The sequence below is a fragment of the Nannobrachium achirus genome (assembly GCF_963921795.1).
Source record: "Nannobrachium achirus genome assembly, chromosome: 3".
In the NCBI taxonomy this organism is placed as follows: Eukaryota; Metazoa; Chordata; class Actinopteri; order Myctophiformes; family Myctophidae; genus Nannobrachium; species Nannobrachium achirus.
In genome coordinates, this window is record NC_137812.1 from 76972915 (window position 1) to 76993483 (window position 20569).

General features: G+C 39.6%; 1 protein-coding gene across 7 annotated transcripts in view; it reads right to left on the reverse strand.

The window, feature by feature from the left end:
• The window catches only part of rrbp1b (ribosome binding protein 1b), a 105892-nt gene extending 85781 nt beyond the window's left edge, over positions 1-20111 (reverse strand). For all 7 annotated transcript variants that reach the window (XM_080721966.1, XM_080721969.1, XM_080721971.1 and 4 more), the window contains exons 1-4: positions 20049-20111; positions 5744-5958; positions 4399-4518; positions 775-1078 (exon numbers count right to left, since the gene is read on the reverse strand). In XM_080721966.1, the coding sequence (XP_080578092.1) occupies positions 775-1078; positions 4399-4518; positions 5744-5896 (577 nt within the window). In that variant the 5' untranslated portion in view covers positions 5897-5958; positions 20049-20111. The remainder of the gene's footprint in view (positions 1-774; positions 1079-4398; positions 4519-5743; positions 5959-20048) is intronic.
• Between the last annotated feature and the right edge of the window lie 458 nt (positions 20112-20569).

A 20569-nucleotide genomic window follows, 5' to 3' on the forward strand; every position in this document is an offset into this window, starting at 1 on the left:
GATAGGAAATAAGTGTTTTTTTCTTTTCTTCTTTTTTTTTGGTGAACAAATAAATGAAATAAAAATAGAAATATGCGACAAATAGCAGACCAACAAGCTTGTTGATCTTGTTGATCTGTTTTCACAATTTCACAAGAGATTCTTGAATCTGGCCACTGAATCCCTCACGTTAGAATGAAACAGTAAAACTGACCAAAGCCGTGTTTCCATAAACATATTGGAATGAGGGAATGCTTGGGAGATCCTTCCTGGGTCCGTCTGACCGACGTGCTGTAAATACTTTCCGAGGCCAGCAGGTTGAGTCCTCCGGGCAGACTGCATCCTGCAGCGTCGCAGATACGAGCTGCTGAGAGCTTGTAGATCGGCCACTTTTGGCACGCGCAACACGGTGTGATGACGAAGGGTCACTCCGTGTGTAACAACCGGTTTGTTTTGTGGGCCAACGTTATACAATGGACGTTAATTAATCCCAGTGGCGGGGGAAAGTGTTATAGGAGGACGATATGGACCAGAACATCATCATTTATTTGCATTTATTGTCTGACCCGTTTCCATTCACAAATGTGCATTTAGTTTATTCGATAAAGCCTCAAAAATCCACCTCCTCCAAGCGGATACATTTTTTTGCGTATAATGAAAGTTTATTCACATTTTGAAGTGTTTCCATAAAAAGATTTTACACAAAAATATAGAAGCTGAAGTTGCAAACCCCACGATGAAAACAAATTAAAACCAAACTGAAATGTAAACACTCATAATTAACCCTATACTAACCTTGCACTGCAGCGACAGCGGCCACAACCAGCGGCTCCGGCTCCACCACCGGCTTCGGTTCCGGTTCCGGTTCCGGTTCAGGTTCGGGCTCAGGCTCAGGCTCCACCTCCGGCTCAGGTTCCGGTTCCGGCTCGGGTTCTGCCTCGGGTTGGGCTTCAGGCTCAGGTTGGGGCTCAGCTTGGGGTTCCTCGGCCGCAGCGGCGATGGGTTCAGGTTCGGGTTCGGCGGCGGCAGCGACGGCTTCCGCTTCAGATTCCAGCTCGTCAGCGGAGGCCGCGCCCAGCGTTTCCACGGAGACCGGTGCCTAGGATGGAACCAGGGACGTACAGAGAACCTTAGAGAGGCAGGGGCTGACAGGTCTGAAACATTCTCTATGCCCATGTTAGAATGTTAGAATGAGGGGCTGACAGGTCTGAAAGGGCCTTTTGGTGGAAATATAGAAAATAGCAGACTTCCAAGCTCACAACGCGTTGCGCTGCGACGCGTTGTGAGCTTGGAGGTCGGCTACTTTCAATGCTTGATTTCTACACAGAGAGGGCAGTTCTTTCAACATGAGATGCTGATGCAGATATTCTAACTGGGGACCCCCATAATAATCATATTCTAACTGGGGACCCCCATAATAATCATATTCTAACTGGGGACCCCCAACGTAATCATATTTTAACTGGGGACCCCTAACGTAATCATGGGACCCCCAACGTAATAATATTTTAACTGGGGACCCCCATAATAATCATATTTTAACTGGGGACCCCCATAATAATCATATTTGAATTGGGGACCCCCCACCCTGACGAGCACTAAGAGTTGAGGCAATACATTTTGTATAACAAGGTTCTATGGTGAAAATAGCAGATCTACTGTACATGCTCAACGCGAGGCGTTGTGAACATGTAGATCTGCTATTTTCACAATTTCTGAATCCAATATTTGACAATTTGGCCGATGTTTAATTTGTCATTTTGGAGGTATTCAAAAGTACTAAAGAGGTGGTGCCATAGTTTTGTACTTTTTCTGTTTTGTCTATGAATTTATGGTTATAATATGTTTGTCTATGAAGTTATGGTTATAATATGTTAGGTTATAATATGTTTTGTCTATGAAGTTGTGGTTATAATATGTTAGGTTATAATATGTTTTGTCTATGAAGTTATGGTTATAATATGTTAGGTTATAATATGTTTTGTCTATGAAGTTATGGTTATAATATGTTAGGTTATAATATGTTTTGTCTATGAATTTATGGTTATAATATGTTAGGTTATAATGTGTTTTGTCTATGAAGTTATGGTTATAATATGTTAGGTTATAATGTGTTTTGTCTATGAAGTTATGGTTATAATATGTTAAGTTATAATATGTTTTGTCTATGAAGTTATGGTTATAATATGTTAGGTTATAATATGTTTTGTCTATGAAGTTATGGTTATAATATGTTAGGTTATAATATGTTTTGTCTATGAAGTTATGGTTATAATATGTTAGGTTATAATATGTTTTGTCTATGAAGTTATGGTTATAATATGTTAGGTTATAATATGTTTTGTCTATGAAGTTATGGTTATAATATGTTAGGTTATAATATGTTTTGTCTATGAAGTTATGGTTATAATATGTTAGGTTATAATATGTTTTGTCTATGAAGTTATGGTTATAATATGTTAGGTTATAATATGTTTTGTCTATGAAGTTATGGTTATAATATGTTAGGTTATAATATGTTTTGTCTATGAAGTTATGGTTATAATATGTTAGGTTATAATATGTTTTGTCTATGAAGTTATGGTTATAATATGTTAGGTTATAATATGTTTTGTCTATGAAGTTATGGTTATAATATGTTAGGTTATAATATGTTTTGTCTATGAAGTTATGGTTATAATATGTTAGGATGAAGTTATGGTTATAATATGTTAGGTTATAATATGTTTTGTCTATGAAGTTATGGTTATAATATGTTAGGTTATAATATGTTTTGTCTATGAAGTTATGGTTATAATATGTTAGGTTATAATATGTTTTGTCTATAAGGTTATGGTTATAATATGTTAGGTTATAATATGTTTTGTCTATGAAGTTGTGGTTATAATATGTTTTGTCTATGAAGTTGTGGTTATAATATGTTTTGTCTATGAAGTTGTGGTTATAATATGTTTGTCTATGAAGTTGTGGTTATAATATGTTTTGTCTATGAAGTTATGGTTATAATATGTTTGTCTATGAAGTTATGGTTATAATATGTTTGTCTATGAAGTTATGGTTATAATATGTTAGGTTATAATATGTTTTGTCTATGAAGTTATGGTTATAATATGTTAGGTTATAATATGTTTTGTCTATAAGGTTATGGTTATAATATGTTAGGTTATAATGTGTTTTGTCTATGAAGTTATGGTTATAATATGTTAGGTTATAATATGTTTTGTCTATAAGGTTATGGTTATAATATGTTAGGTTATAATGTGTTTTGTCTATGAAGTTATGGTTATAATATGTTAGGTTATAATAATGTGCATATTTGTCTTCCTGTGTATTTTTGGTTTCTTCCTGAAAGCTGAAAGCCTCTGAGTCAAAAGGCCCAGTCAAAAAACACTGATTAAATTACATCACAAAATCATCCCCTCCCCTTTTACCATTCACCCAACACTGTGGGTGTGGCTAACTTCAGCTGGGTCACCACCCACCATGACAACCAGGCATACTTAATGAACTGGTGGGTGTGGCCACATAAAAACACACTTTTAACTCTTTCTGTACACTTTTTGGGGAAAATATCTTCCTCCTAGTATAATCATAATACCTGATCATCATGTTTTGGGGGGGGGGGGGTGCATAAACACTCTCTACACTTAAACTTGATGTTGGTTTGCCGTTTGCTTTTGAGTGAGAAAACAAAGTTGCACATAAGGTTAATCAACTGGGTCCCGAACCCCAGGTTGAGACCCACTGGTTTAGTCGACCATTGATTGACATAACAATGGCACATGGAACAGGGTTGAAGACCACTGAAATAGGAGACTATATTTAAATGAGAGTTTATTACTCGATAGTTTTGTCTCCTAGCGCAGTGGACACCACAGATATTGAATTATTAGCTCAGGAACGCGACAAAAACTAGTGCCACTGACCTAAATCTGAATCTAATATTGTGACAGAGCGTTTCTGTAAGAATCGTGTCAGGTCCTACCAGGTCCTACCAGGGCCTACCAGGTCATACCAGGTCCTACCAGGGCCTACCAGGTCCTACCAGGTCCTACCAGGTCCTACCAGGGCCTACCAGGTCCTACCAGATCCTACCAGGGCCTACCAGGGCCTACCAGGGCCTACCAGGGCCTACCAGGTCCTACCAGATCCTACCAGGGCCTACCAGGTCCTACCAGGGCCTACCAGGGCCTACCAGGTCCTACCAGGTCCTACCAGATCCTACCAGGGCCTACCAGGTCCTACCAGGGTCTGGGGCTCAGGGAGCTTTCTGTAAGGTCCTACTGGGGTCTCGGGTTCGGGTTAAGGTTAGGGTTAGGGTCAGGGGTCAGGACCTACCAGGGTCTCAGGTCAGAGGTCAGGGGTCAGGGGTCAGGACCTACCAGGGTCTCAGGCCAGAGGTCAGGGGTCAGGACCTACCAGGGTCTCAGGTTCAGGCAGTTTTCCGTTAGCTTTCTGTTCTTCTTTCCTCTTGGATTTGTTCTTCTTCTCCTGCCTGTTGTCTCTCTTCTTCCTCTGAGCACCTTGCTGCGTCTGGACCTGAAACACACCACACTGTTACTGTTACTGTTACTGTTACTGTTACTGTTGTCTCTCTTCTTCCTCTGAGCACCTTGCTGCGTCTGGACCTGAAACACACCACACTGTTACTGTTACTGTTACTGTTACTGTTGTCTCTCTTCTTCCTCTGAGCACCTTGCTGGGTCTGCACCTGAAACACAACACCACTGTTACTGTTACTGTTACTGTTACTGTTGTCTCTCTTCTTCCTCTGAGCACCTTGCTGCGTCTGCACCTGAAACACAACCACACACTGTTACTGACCCACAACCTCTGACCCTCTGCACCTGAAACACAACCACACACTGTTACTGAACCACACCCTCTGATCCTCTGTACCTGAAACACAACCACACTGTTACTGAACCACACCCTCTGATCCTCTGTACCTGAAACACAACCACACTGTTACTGTTACTGTTACTGTTACTGTTGTCTCTCTTCTTCCTCTGAGCACCTTGCTGCGTCTGTACCTGAAACACAACCACACGCTGTTACTGAACCTCAACCTCTGACCACCGCTCTGCACCTGAAACACACCACTGTTAAGGGGGTTCCACACTAGGCGTGGTTGCTGTTGGGGCTGCCGCGGTGAGACACAAACACACTCGCTCAGTGAGTAAACGCTGCACGGTATTTCACAAAGATGAACACAATCCATCTCTCACCGCCCGCATGCACAAACGAGCACGCTCGCGGGGGATTTCACGGGACCGCGCCCGCTCTCCTCGCCGCCCCAAAACTTCACTGCGTGTCCGAAAAAGCTGCCCGCCTCTCATTGAAAATGAATTGCTAGGAGGCGATGACCGCGCCTAGTGTGTAACCCCCTTTACTCTCTTTTCATTGATTGATTGAATACTTACTTTATTAACAATTTGCAGAGACGGGTTACGATACAAGGTAGGGTTAGGGTTTTGATCATCACAGCTCACAAAAAAGGAAAGAGCTGAACTGAATTAAACAGGGCTCTAAAAGTGGAAGAGTAGAAGTAGAAGGATGGACATGGACAGTACAGTAGGTACAGTAAGGACAGTACAGTAGGTACAGTAAGTACAGTAAGGTACGGTAGGTGTAGTACATACCTTGCCCTGCTGGAGGCGCTGCTTGGCCAGAGCCTCCTCATACGAGGTCTCCTTCATGGACAGTACAGTAGGTACAGTACAGTAAGGACAGTACAGTAAGGTACAGTAGGTGTAGTACATACCTTGCCCTGCTCTCTGCGCTGCTTGGCCAGAGCCTCCTCATACGAGGTCTCCTTCATAGACAGGGTGGAGACCAGAGCGATGCCGATGGCCGACACCACCATGAAGCCTCCAAACACCATGAAGCCCAGCGTCTGGGGGTCTGTGACGTCCATGATGAGATGACCTGTCCTGTCCTGGGATGTCCTGTCCTGTCCTCAAGTGTCCCGCCGAGAGCCTGGACACGGAGAGAGACACGACAGCCAAGGAGAGTTTGAGAACATGACCGACAATGTGGTAGAAAAACTTTCTAACCACCTGCCCACTGTACCAAGACATCAGAGACACATACAGTCGAGGAGAGTTTGAGAACATGACCAATGATTAAAAGAACTGCTGGGTGAAGTACAAGAATGTGTAAACACAGCAGCAGGATTGTTGAGGTTGCTGTGATATCAAATGGAACACAACCACCTTAAAGACTACTGATCATGGTGTAGACCAGGAGTGGGCAACTGTGATGATGGTGAGGGCCACTATATTTCCACCTTCACTCCAGAGGGCCACTATATTTACACCTTCACTCCAGAGGGCCACTATATTTCCACCTTCACTCCAGAGGACCACTATATTTCCACCTTCACTCCAGAGGACCACTATATTTCCACCTTCACTCCAGAGGACCACTATATTTCCACCTTCACTCCAGAGGGCCACTATATTTACACCTTCACTCCAGAGGGCCACTATATTTACACCTTCACTCCAGAGGACCACTATATTTCCACCTTCACTCCAGAGGACCACTATATTTCCACCTTCACTCCAGAGGGCCACTATATTTCCACCTTCACTCCAGAGGGCCACTATATTTACACCTTCACTCCAGAGGGCCACTATATTTCCACCTTCACTCCAGAGGACCACTATATTTCCACCTTCACTCCAGAGGGCCACTATATTTCCACCTTCACTCCAGAGGACCACTATATTTCCACCTTCACTCCAGAGGGCCACTATATTTACACCTTCACTCCAGAGGGCCACTATATTTACACCTTCACTCCAGAGGGCCACTATATTTACACCTTCACTCCAGAGGGCCACTATATTTACACCTTCACTCCAGAGGACCACTATATTTCCACCTTCACTCCAGAGGGCCACTATATTTACACCTTCACTCCAGAGGGCCACTATATTTACACCTTCACTCCAGAGGGCCACTATATTTACAACTTCACTCCAGAGGACCACTATATTTCCACCTTCACTCCAGAGGGCCACTATATTTACACCTTCACTCCAGAGGGCCACATTGCATGTTGCTACGTCCTATTTTGTCATTCTACTATCTCATGCAATAGAAGCAAAAATAGCCGATCTACAAGCTCAAAGCGCATCTCGCTGCGATGCGTTTTGAGCTTGTAGATCGGCTATTTTTGCTTCTTTTGAATTGGAATCCTGAATTCTTTTTTGTTATTTTTTAATTGGAATCCTGAAATCTAACATTTTGATTTAATTTCAAATGCATTTAGTGATATATAGTAAGGACATATATACAGATATATGTTAACTTTATGAACCTAAATACAAATACATTGGACATAAAAAAAACACATTTTGATATTAAACTGTCCTGTGTAATGTCCTGTCCTGTCCTCAAGTGTCCCGCCGAGAGCCTGGACACGGAGAGAGACACGACAGCCAAGGAGAGTTTGAGAACATGACCGACAATGTGGTAGAAAAACTTTCTAACCACCTGCCCACTGTACCAAGACATCAGAGACACATACAGTCAAGGAGAGTTTGAGAACATGACCAATGATTAAAAGAACTGCTGGGTGAAGTACAAGAATGTGTAAACACAGCAGCAGGATTGTTGAGGTTGCTGTGATATCAAAAAAAATGTACTAAACTAGTGAAAACATCAGATCTACAAATGCTTGTAGATCGGCTGTTTTCACTAGTTTTGTGCGACAGTCTTGTATGAAGAAGCAGGGCTTTGCTTTACCAAAAGACGTACACATTTGAAACTTGGAGATACGAGGTTTCTGCCCGACAGTGACGATATTTTAGTGATTATGTTGCGAGGAAAACGTTGAGATAACAGCCATTTTGGTTAGAACTGACTGAAAATAACTTTGTACTTCATGTTTAAAATGATACTAAATATTTTTTCAAGTGTCCAAATAAATTCCAAATATTATCAAATGATCTTGCAGCACCCCTGGACTGCCGTCATGGCACCCCAGGGTGCCCCGTCACCCACTTTGAAAACCCCTGGTTTAGACAACACAGCATGTGGTTACAGTGTCCAACACAGATAATAACCACTATAAACTTAACAGCAGATTCAATGTTTAAAACAATGTAAAGACTGGATCAGATCTATCTAACGCTGTGGCCAGGGGTCTGCGTCTGCTACCTTCAATATCAAAAGAGACATTTTGGACTACAAAAAGGAATACACAAAATCTGTCTGGAGACGCAAAACATATTTGGGTTTCCCGCCTTCCGGGCCCCCAGGGACCATAATATATTATAATATATTATAATATTATATTATATTATATTATAATGAAGGCAACATGGGCTATTATGCCTATCAAGTTTCATTTACATTATACATATATTATTATATTATGAGTTGTTTGATAACTTCTACAGAGCATCCAGACAGTGAAAGCAAACTAAACTACACTCACTGTTTCACTCTGTTTTTCCTTTCTTTTTGCATTTGGAATTCTTATTTATTTTACACATTGTTTACAATAATGAAGCAGGTATGAAAGTATGTTTCAACTTACTGTAAAATACGTTACAATGTTTCAACTTACTGTAACAATATATATATATATATATATATATATATATATATATATATATATATATATATATATATATATATATATATATATATACACATTGTAACAATACGTTACAATGTTTCAACTTACTGTAACAATATGTTACAAATAAACCCCTGCTATAGGTCTACTATTAAACTATATATATAGGTTATAGGTAGGCCTACTATTAAACTATATAGGTTATAGGTAGGCCTACTATTAAACTATATAGGTTATAGGTAGGCCTATTAAACAATATAGGTTATAGGTAGGCCTACTATTAAACTATATAGGTTATAGGTAGGCCTACTATTAAACTATATAGGTTATAGGTAGGCCTACTATTAAACTACAGGGTTATAGGTAGGCCTACTATACTATTAAACTACAGGGACACGTGTTACATGGAGAGTGGTGACCTGTTGATCCTGGCTCTATTTGGGTCCAAACTGTAGCTTGACTGCAGTGGTGTAAAGTAACTAAGTACATTTACTCAAGTAATGTAGTTAAGTACATTTGAGTTATTTGTACTTTCCCAATTTCCTTTACATTTACTTCTACACCACATCTCAGATCCAAATATTGTACTTTTACTACACGACAAAATGTATAACTTTATTATATATGTATAACTATATTATATATGTATAACTATATTATATATGTATAACTATATATTATATATGTATAACTATATATTATATATGTATAACTATATTATATATGTATAACTATATATTATATATGTATAACTATATATTATATATGTATAACTATATATTATATATGTATAACTATATTATATATGTATAACTATATATTATATATGTATAACTATATTATATATGTATAACTATATATTATATATGTATAACTTTAGTTACTTATAGTTAGATACAATATGTATAACTTTAGTTACTTATAGTTAGATATAGGCCTACATTATAATATTATAAATTATGTATAACTTTAGTTACTTATAGTTAGATATAGGCCTACATTATAATATTATAAATTATGTATAACTTTAGTTACTTATAGTTAGATATAGGCCTACATTATAATATTATAAATTATGTATAACTTTAGTTACTTATAGTTAGATATAGGCCTACATTATAATATTATAAATTATGTATAACTTTAGTTACTTATAGTTAGATATGTATAACTTTAGTTACTTATAGTTAGATAATAGACAATATGTATAACTTTAGTTACTTATAGTTAGATATAGGCCTACATTATAATATTATAAAACATAGTTAGATAATAGGCCTACATTATAATATTATAAAACATAGTTAGATAATAGGCCTACATTATAATATTACATAGTTAGATAATAGGCCTACATTATAATATTATAAAACATAGGCTAAATAAACCACTTTAGCCCTATTTTATACCCAGGCTATTTTCAGACATGTTATACTTTTACTTGGTAACATCAACATGTCCATAAAGTAGCCTACATGTTGCTGTACTCAAGTACATTTTGAATTCCAGTACAAAATCTGAGTACTTTTTCCACCACTGGGTTTACACTGCTCTGTAGTCAGTGGTGGAAAGTAACTAAAGTACATTTACTTAAGTACAATTTTGAGGTATTTGTACTTTAATTGAGTATTTCCAATTTCTAACACATTAACTTCTACTCCACAGTCTCCACTACATCTGGGATCCAAATAGAGTACTTTTATTACAATCCAATTATTTAAAAACTTAAAACGTGATAATTATTATAAAACATAGCCTACATGACCCTACAATATAATAATACATGTTATTATATTATTATAAACATAGCCTACATGACCTTCTATAGCCCTACAATATAATAATACATGTTATTATATTATTATAAAACATAGCCTACATGACCCTCTATAGCCCTACAATATAATAATACATGTTATTATATTATTATAAAACATAGCCTACATGACCCTCTATAGCCCTACAATATAATTGTGGGCTCGCCTATAAGGCGAGCACACTTTAGATATTGTCATTATTTATCTATCAGTCAGTCAGACAGTAGACGGGAACTTCGGTTCCTTTCTACTCCTACATACTTAGTGAGAAAATGAAAATAAAAACATCAATGTGTTCAGTTTACAGTGGCGAAGTGCGCTATTATTTTTTATAGCAATCGGCCAAATGGTGGCGCTGCACGAAGCCTTCGAAAGTGCAAACTTTGAACAGGTATAGCTCATGCTGTGTTTGAGGTACAGGCATGAAACCTGTATACACGTATGCGTCTCCTCATGCCGAACAACTTTTAGCCTCTGACTTTTGACCTCTGACCTTTAGATCTCCCACAATTCGGAATTATATGAAAAACAGTAAAAATCTATCTCCTCCTGGGTTTTTTTCGATACGCGCACAAAACTTTTTTCACATGAACTTTGGACCAATACGGTCAAACTAATCTCGGCGGATTTCTTTTAAAGTGAAATATAATTTTTTAATAATTCAATAAATATTGCAGTTTTATGCAAATTATTCTTCGGCCTCTAAATCATACATGCAAAGTTACACGTTCATGGCATTTGGCAAAGATGTAGAGGGTTAGTCAAGGTATCACTGAAACCAATTTTATTCCAATCGGCCAAAGGGGGGCGCTATACGAAGCGTCTGAAAATTCAAACTTCAAACGGGCATAAGTCATGACTCGTTTTGTTTGAAGACATGCAACTTGTTACACGCGTGCTTTGACTCAAGCGGAAGACATCTGTGTCGTTGTTAAGTAAGCTCCGCCCTTCGATTTTCCGCCACTTTGAGCAGTTTGTAAAACGCGTAAACCCGCTTTTATTCTGGAATTTTCGCGTCACGTGCACAAAACTTTTTTTACGTGAACTTTGGACCGATATCTAAAGATCTGTCAGATCGGATTTCTTTAACATTGAAACATGCTTTTTTAAATAATTCAAACAATATTGCATTTTTATGCAAATTATTCTTCTGCCTCTAAAACATACAAGCAAAGTCACATTTTCATGACAAAATAGTGTAGAGGGTTAGTTCAAATATCACTGAAACCAATCTTACCCCAAATGGCCAAAGGGGGGCGCTATATAATTTTGAGCAGTTTGTAAAACGCTTAAACCCGTTTTTATTCTAGGATTTTTTTTGCAATTTGCATGAAACATTCTACACACAATCTAAGGACCTTTATCTAACATGCCTATGAAGTGCACACAAAAAAATTATAAAATAATAATAATAAATATAGCTGCAAGCAGCGATAAAGTGTCCAAAGCCAAAAACACCTCAAATCATGAACACAGCCTGGGATGTGCGTGAAATCTTGCAAGCACATTCCCAATAGGTCAAGGAACAGATACCAACCTTCTCACATTGGCCTGTTATAGCGCCACCAGCGGGTCAACTTTTACACAACACATTTTTGGAACAAAATGGACCAATCTTTGACGTCAGTAACGTCAAAGAGAGCACTGCCTGCGATCTTGACATTTTGTACTTTTATAGCCATTGTTTTCTGGCTTGAAGCGAGCCCACAATTGTTTCGAAGGAACAATATTTTTCTAGTTGTGGGCTCGCCTATAAGGCGAGCACACTTTAGATATTGTCATTATTTATCTATCAGTCAGTCAGTCAGTCAGACAGTAGACGGGAACTTCGGTTCCTTTCTACTCCTACATACTTAGTGAGAAAATGAAAATAAAAACATCAATGTGTTCAGTTTACAGTGGCGAAGTGCGCTATTATTTTTTATAGCAATCGGCCAAATGGTGGCGCTGCACGAAGCCTTCGAAAGTGCGAACTTTGAACAGGTATAGCTCATGCTGTGTTTGAGGTACAGGCATGAAACCTGTATACACGTATGCGTCTCCTCATGCCGAACAACTTTTAGCCTCTGACTTTTGACCTCTGACCTTTAGATCTCCCACAATTTGGAATTATATGATAAACAGTAAAAATCTATCTCCTCCTGGGTTTTTTTTGTTACGCGCACGAAACTTTTTTCACATGAACTTTGGACCAATACGGTCAGATTGATCAACCAGATTTTTTTTAAAGTGAAATATAATTTTTTAATGATTCAATCAATATTGCGGTTTTATGCAAATTTTTCTTCGGCCTCTAAATCATACATGCAAAGCTACACTTTCATGGCATTTGGCAAAGATGTGGAGGGTTAGTCAAAGTATCACTGAAACCAATTTTATTCCAATCGGCCAAAGGGGGGCGCTATACGAAGCGTCTGAAAATTCAAACTTCAAACGGCCATAAGTCATGACTCGTTTCGTTTGAAGACATGCAACTTGTTACACGCGTGCTTTGACTCAAGCGGAAGACATCTGTGTCGTTGTTAAGTAAGCTCCGCCCTTCAATTTTCCGCCATTTTGAGCAGTTTGTAAAACGCGTAAACACGCTTTTATTCTGGAATTTTCGCGTCACGTGCACAAAACTTTTTTTACGTGAACTTTGGACCGATATCTAAAGATCTGTCAGATCGGATTTCTTTAACATTGAAACATGCTTTTTTAAATAATTCAAACAATATTGCATTTTTATGCAAATTATTCTTCTGCCTCTAAAACATACATGCAAAGTCACATTTTCATGACAAAATAGTGTAGAGGGTTAGTTCAAATATCACTGAAACCAATCTTACCCCAAATGGCCAAAGGGGGGCGCTATATAATTTTGAGCAGTTTGTAAAACGCTTAAACCCGTTTTTATTCTAGGATTTTTTTTGCAATTTGCATGACACATTCTACACGCAATCTAAGGACCTTTATCTAACATGCCAATGAAGTGCACACAAAAAAATTATAAAATAATAATAATAAATATAGCTGCAAGCAGCGATAAAGTGTCCAAAGCCAAAAACACCTAAAATCATGAACACAGCCTGGGATGTGCGTGAAATCTTGCAAGCACATTCCCAATAGGTCAAGGAACAGATACCAACCTTCTCACATTGGCCTGTTATAGCGCCACCAGCGGGTCAACTTTTGCACAACACATTTTTGGAACAAAATGGACAAACTTTGATGTCAGTAACGTCAAAGAGAGCACTGCCTGCGATCTTGACATTTTGTGCTTTTATAGCCATTGTTTTCTGGCTTGAAGCGAGCCCACAATTGTTTCGAAGGAACAATATTTTTCTAGTGACAATATCTAACCGTCATATCAAGTTCTCCTCAAAACTTCGGTTCCTTTCTACTCCTACATACTTAGTGAGAAAATGAAAATAAAAACATCAATGTGTTCGGTTTACAGTGGCGAAGTGTGCTATTATTTTTTACAGCAATCGGCCAAATGGTGGCGCTGTAGGAAGCCTTCGAAAGTGCGAACTTTGAACAGGTATAGCTCATGCTCTGTTATACGTACAGCCATGAAACCTGTATACACGTATGCGTCTCCTCATGCAAAACAACATTTACGCTCTGACTTTTGACCTTTGACCTTTAGATCCCCCAGAATTTTGAATAATATGAAAAACAGTAAAAATCTATCTCCTCCTGGGTTTTTTTCGTTACGCGCACGAAACTTTTTTCACATGAACTTTGGACCAATACGGTCAGATTGATCAACCAGATTTTTTTTAAAGTGAAACATTATTTTTTAATAATTCACTCAATATTGCAGTTTTATGCCAATCATTATTTTGCCTCTAAATCATACATACAAAGTCACATGTTCATGGCATTTGGCAAAGATGTAGAAGGTTAGTCAAAATATCACTGAAACCAATCTTATTCCAATTGGCCAAAGGGGGGCGCTATACGAAGCGTTTGAAAATTCAAACTTCAAACGGGCATAAGTCATGACTCGTTTCGTTTGAAGACATGCAACTTGTTACACGCGTGCTTTGACTCAAGCGGAAGACATCTGTGTTGTTGTTAAGTAAGCTCCGCCCTTCGATTTTCCGCCATTTTGAGCAGTTTGTAAAACACGTAAACCCGCTTTTATTCTGGAATTTTTGCGTCACGTGCACAAAACGTTTTTTACGTGATCTTTGGACCAATATCTAAAGATCTGTCAGATCGGATTTCTTTAAAATTGAAACATGCTTTTTTTAATAATTCAATGAAGATTGCAGTTTTATGCAAATTATTCTTCTGCCTCTAAATCATACATGCAAAGTAACATGTTCATGGCATTTGGCAAAGATGTAGAGTGTTAGTCCAAATATCACTAAAACCAATCTTACCCCAATTGGCCAAAGGGGGGCGCTATATCATTTTGAGCAGTTTATGAAACGCTTAAACCCATTAGGATTTTTTTTTCGCAATTTGCATGAAACATTCTACACACAATCTAAGGACCTTTATCTAATATGCCTATGAAGTGCACACACAAAAAATATATAATAATAATTATAAATATAGCTGCAAGCAGCGATAAATTGGCCAAGGCCAAAAACACCTCAAATCATGAACACAGCCTGCAATGTGTGTGAAATCTTGCAAGCACATTCCCAATAGGTCAAGGAACAGATACCACCCTTCTTACATTGGCCTGTTATAGCGCCACCAGCGGGTCAACTTTTGCACAACACATTTTTGGAACAAAATGGACCAATCGTTGACGTCAGTAACGTCAAAGAGAGCACTGCCTGCGATCTTGACATTTTGTACTTTTATAGCCATTGTTTTCCGGCTTGAAGCGAGCCCACAATTGTTTCGAAGGAACAATATTTTTCTAGTTGTGGGCTCGCCTATAAGGCGAGCACACTTTAGATATTGTCATTATTTATCTATCAGTCAGTCAGACAGTAGACGGGAACTTCGGTTCCTTTCTACTCCTACATACTTAGTGAGAAAATGAAAATAAAAACATCAATGTGTTCAGTTTACAGTGGCGAAGTGCGCTATTATTTTTTATAGCAATCGGCCAAATGGTGGCGCTGCACGAAGCCTTCGAAAGTGCGAACTTTGAACAGGTATAGCTCATGCTGTGTTTTAGGTACAGCCATGAAACATGTATACACGTATGCGTCTCCTCATGCCGAACAACTTTTACCCTCTAACTTTTGACCTCTGACCTTTAGGTCTCCCACAATTCGGAATTATATGAAAAACAGTAAAAATCTATCTCCTCCTGGGATTTTCGCGTCAAGTGCACAAAACTTTTTTCACATGAATTTTGGACCAATACGGTCAGATTGATCAACCAGATTTTTTTTAAAGTGAAATATAATTTTTTAATGATTCAATCAATATTGCGGTTTTATGCGTTTGTGAAACGCTTAAACCCGTTAGGATTTTTTTTTTGCAATTTGCATGAAACATTCTACACACAATCTAAGGACCTTTATCTAATATGCCTATGAAGTGCACACACACAAAAAAAAAAAAATAATAATGAATATAGCTGCAAGCAGCGATAAAGTGGCCAAAGCCAAAAACACCTCAAATCATGAACACAGCCTGCAATGTGCGTGAAATCTTGCAAGCACATTCCCAATAGGTCAAGGAACAGATACCACCCTTCTTACATTGGCCTGTTATAGCGCCACCAGCGGGTCAATTTTTGCACAACACATTTTTGGAACAAAATGGACCAATCTTTGACGTCAGTAACGTCAAAGAGAGCACTGCCTGCGATCTTGACATTTTGTACTTTTATAGCCATTGTTTTCCGGCTTGAAGCGAGCCCACAATTGTTTCGAAGGAACAATATTTTTCTAGTAATACATGTTATTGCGACCGGAGGTCGCACTTACTACAGAAAGCTGCTCGAGGTGTCCGTCTGTCCGTCACACACGTCACACGTCACACGTCACACTTTTGCCCTGCTCATATCTACGCAACCGTTGCCCCGATCCATGCCAGATTTTGCACACACACTCCTTACCTGCCAAACTACAACCTCCAAGGACCCCCGGAGCTCCAGGGACCCCCGGCTCCCTGGGGGACCCCCAAGTGTAAAAAATGAGCACATGTGCAAAAATTACCAAATGACCACCCCAACGGAGCTGCTCACGGGGAATTCCTGGGGACCACCCACTCCTGGTGCTCCAGAACGGATGCAAAAGTGGTGGCGCCCCCAGTGGAGGACCCCCTGCCACTGCAGCTCACATAAAATGCCGTAACTCTGGCTAGGAGCGTCCGGGAGAGCCGGGGCCAGTACCTATTCGTCCGCCAAGGCAACGCGGACACCCCACCCCTCATTTCTCACATGGCCCTCTTCTAGCGCCACCTACAGGCCGATTTTTAAAACACATTTTTGGCCACTGCTCCTACAGTTTTGGCCCTCAAATCACGAAAATCACTACACAGTATGTCTACACTCATCTCATCAACATGGATCAGGAAGTTTTTGGAAGAAAAAATGTTTGCCCTATTTGTGGAGATAAGTGACCTACGGTCGCTTATCTCCCGATTAGGGAGTCTTACTGGTTATATTATTACCAGTAAGACTCCCTAATCGGGAGATCCACAAATAGGCCAAAAGTTTGTTTTACCAATTATCAAGACATACGGGCAGTTGACAGTTTGCCATGGTTACTCATTGAAGTTGAATCTCCATATATGGAGATAACCTACGCATCACACTAAGTCTGACCTCACCAGCCCATATTTGGGCATGAGCAACTTATGTCTCCATATATGGAGATATGATGACATCACACAGTCCTCAGCCGATGATGTGGCGTGATGTCATACAATACACAAACGAGCCCTACAGTATAAAGGGGCAATTCTTGCCAGGAAAGAAGCATTTCTTCGACTCAGACCTTATCGCCAGGGTTGGCTTATAGCAGCTGTCGGTAGATAATGCCGGTCTTATATAAGGGTCATTTGTGTACGGTGTGATTTGCCATGGTTACTCATTGAAGTTGAATCTCCATATATGGAGATAACCTACGCATCACACTAAGTCTGACCTCACCAGCCCATATTTGGGCATGAGCAACTTATGTCTCCATATATGGAGATATGATGACATCACACAGTCCTCAGCCGATGATGTGGCGTGATGTCATACAATACACAAACGAGCCCAGATATGAGCAGGGCAAAGGTGTGACGTGTGACGTGTGACGTGACGGACGTGACGGACGGCCGGTGGAGGTTTTGATACTAAACTGCGACCTTATGGTCGCAATAAAACATAGCCTACATTACAATATAATAATACATGTTGTCCATTTGAAAATAACAGATCTGCAAGCTCACAATGCATGCGTAACTTGTAACAGAATAACGTCTACAGTGCAGCATTCATTGATACTTTTACTCCAGTAAAACATGAGAGTATTTTTTTCCCCAACACTGACTACCTTTACACTGAGCCCCGCCCCCTCTGATCAAAAACACTCCAGATTAATCAATCAATCAATCAATCAATCAATCAATCAATCAATCAATGAAAGCATGAACATGTCAGGTGGTGTGTTTCATCTCTAGAGCTGTTCATTCACTGGTTCACCTTTTCACTGTCAATCACACAGGGGCGTCAACTGGGTATGGCAGGGGTATGCAGCTGCCATACCCTGGGTCCAAAGGGAAAAATAAAAGTTTATTTTAAATATAAATCCATGAATGTCTCTTTGTCCATCTGTTCTGGTTATTATGTTTTAAATTACAGTAAAATAACTACTTTAACAAGGTATTGTAATTATATTATAGGTATATATAATTATATATTATATGTATTTCCTCTTAAAATAAATATATCATGCCTGTTGCTAAAGGTATGGCAACATGACTGGTGTCTTGCGCGTGCAGTGCAAGACACCAGTCATGTTGCCATACCTTAGCTTTTTTCTGAACTGACGCCACTGCAATCACACTTTTATCCAATATGCGAGCTGAGGAAACTCCACAATAAAAGTCACATTTTGACTCCAACTTCAACAAAACCGTCAACAGATTATTATATTATTATATTATGATATTTCTACTGGAGAAAAGCAACAAACTTTATAAATCAGGCTGAAGGAATTCATCTAAAAGTTTAAAACCTTCTTCTTTCCTCCTCTGAAGGAGCGACGTGTCTCTACTGACAATTAACCCTTTGTGCTGCTGCTGCTGCTGCTGTGGCCCCTGCGTTATGTAACACACACACACACACACACACACACACACACACGCACACGCACACGCACACACACGCACACGCGCGCACGTGCACACGCACACACAGCAGAAAAACCTCTTTAAGACCACTAAATTGATCCCAAATGCACCAAAAAAACCTTCTTTCAACAGCCCTAAAATGATCCAAATGGTCTCTGTCTGCACCATAACGACAGATCATTAAAATGACCCAAATGGTCTCTCTCTGCACCATAACGACAGATCACTAAAATGACCCAAATGGTCTCTGTCTGCACCATAACGACAGATCACTAAAATGACCCAAATGGTCTCTGTCTGCACCATAACGACAGATCACTAAAATGACCCAAATGGTCTCTCTCTGCACCATAACGACAGATCACTAAAATGACCCAAATGGTCTCTGTCTGCACCATAACGACAGATCACTAAAATGACCCAAATGGTCTCTCTCTGCACCATAACGACAGATCACAGAACAACATCCTAATACTATCACATTGTTTCTCCACAGTGGAAGGATTTAATCTCTCCTCAGCCGTGGTGATTTTTATCAAGTTTCTTCTCAGATGAGAGAGAGACATCAGCTCTCTCTCTCTCTCTCTCTCTCTCTCTCTCTCTCTCTCTCTCTCTCTGGTCAGAACACTGAGTTCCTAGCGGTGATCACAACCAACTGACACGTTGGTTTAAGAGTTTAACAACATGTGATCAACATCATCACCAAACGCTTGGTTTTAGCTTGACTTGTTTCACAAATCAACTGTAATAAATCAAAGTCCTGCAATAATAACAAGTCGAGGTTTCACTCAATGTAGCCGACAGATTCACTGTAACACCACATATCTATACCTATGTGTTTCAGATACACATGTATCTATAGACTATCTATCTATCTATCATGCAATGCATTGACTTTATGCTTTGAAGATAAAACAGGGGCAAAGTCTAACTTTTTCTCCCCCTGTCTTTTTTTTCTCTCCCCCTGAGCTTCTTCTAATTCTTCTCCTTAAACAAACCAATATAAAAGCACAAACACATTCTCTATTCAATCACTATGACGTCACTTTAATATTCAACTGGTCTGGGATACAGCAGAGAAACAGATAAACGTTTATAAAGGCTGCTAACAGGACAGCTTTCTTTGCAGAAAATAAGTTCCTAAAGTATCAAAGTCCTCCTCCGCCCCCCTAACACACACACACACACACACACACACACACACACACACACACACACACACACACACACACACACACACACACACACACACATAGACCCCCATTCATTGACTCTGCTCACACACACATTGCTTCGGGAACATAAACTATGCAGCTGACAACTGTCCGTTGGAGTAACGGTCACTTTGTGCTGCTTAACGGACTATTCTTAAAGTAATGTTGTTAGTAGAGTTATAAAACATGTGTTCTCACCCGCTCCGTCCTGCTTGCAGCTCAACTTATTAAAGGACTTTTTGAAGTCGTGGCACTTTCTCTGTGCAGACTGAAGCCCCGCCCCCCGAGCCCCCCGCAGCCCCGCCCCCCACAGGCCAGCTCCGCGTCTCATTGGACGGCGAGCCTGTCCGTCAGGGACCTTTAAACCAACCGCGTCACACCGACGAGCCTGACGTAAGAAGACGAGAGGAGGGGAGGCACCGCGGGGGGCGTGGCCGTCCCGTAGAGAGGATCTGTAGTTCTGCAGCTCATGGGACTTGTAGTTCTTCTTTTTGTAAAGCCAGTCGTCCTGCTGCGTGTATCTATTCTGCATCTAGCTTCAGGCAAGACCCACTCTCACACTGAACATTTATAGTTACTTTGCAGATATACATTATAATATTACAAAACATGCATACATTGTATGCATGTTTTGTAATATTATAAACAGCCAAGGTATAAAATAGAGCTAGAGTGGTTTGTATGGTACAAACCACTCTAGCTCTATTTTATACCTTGGC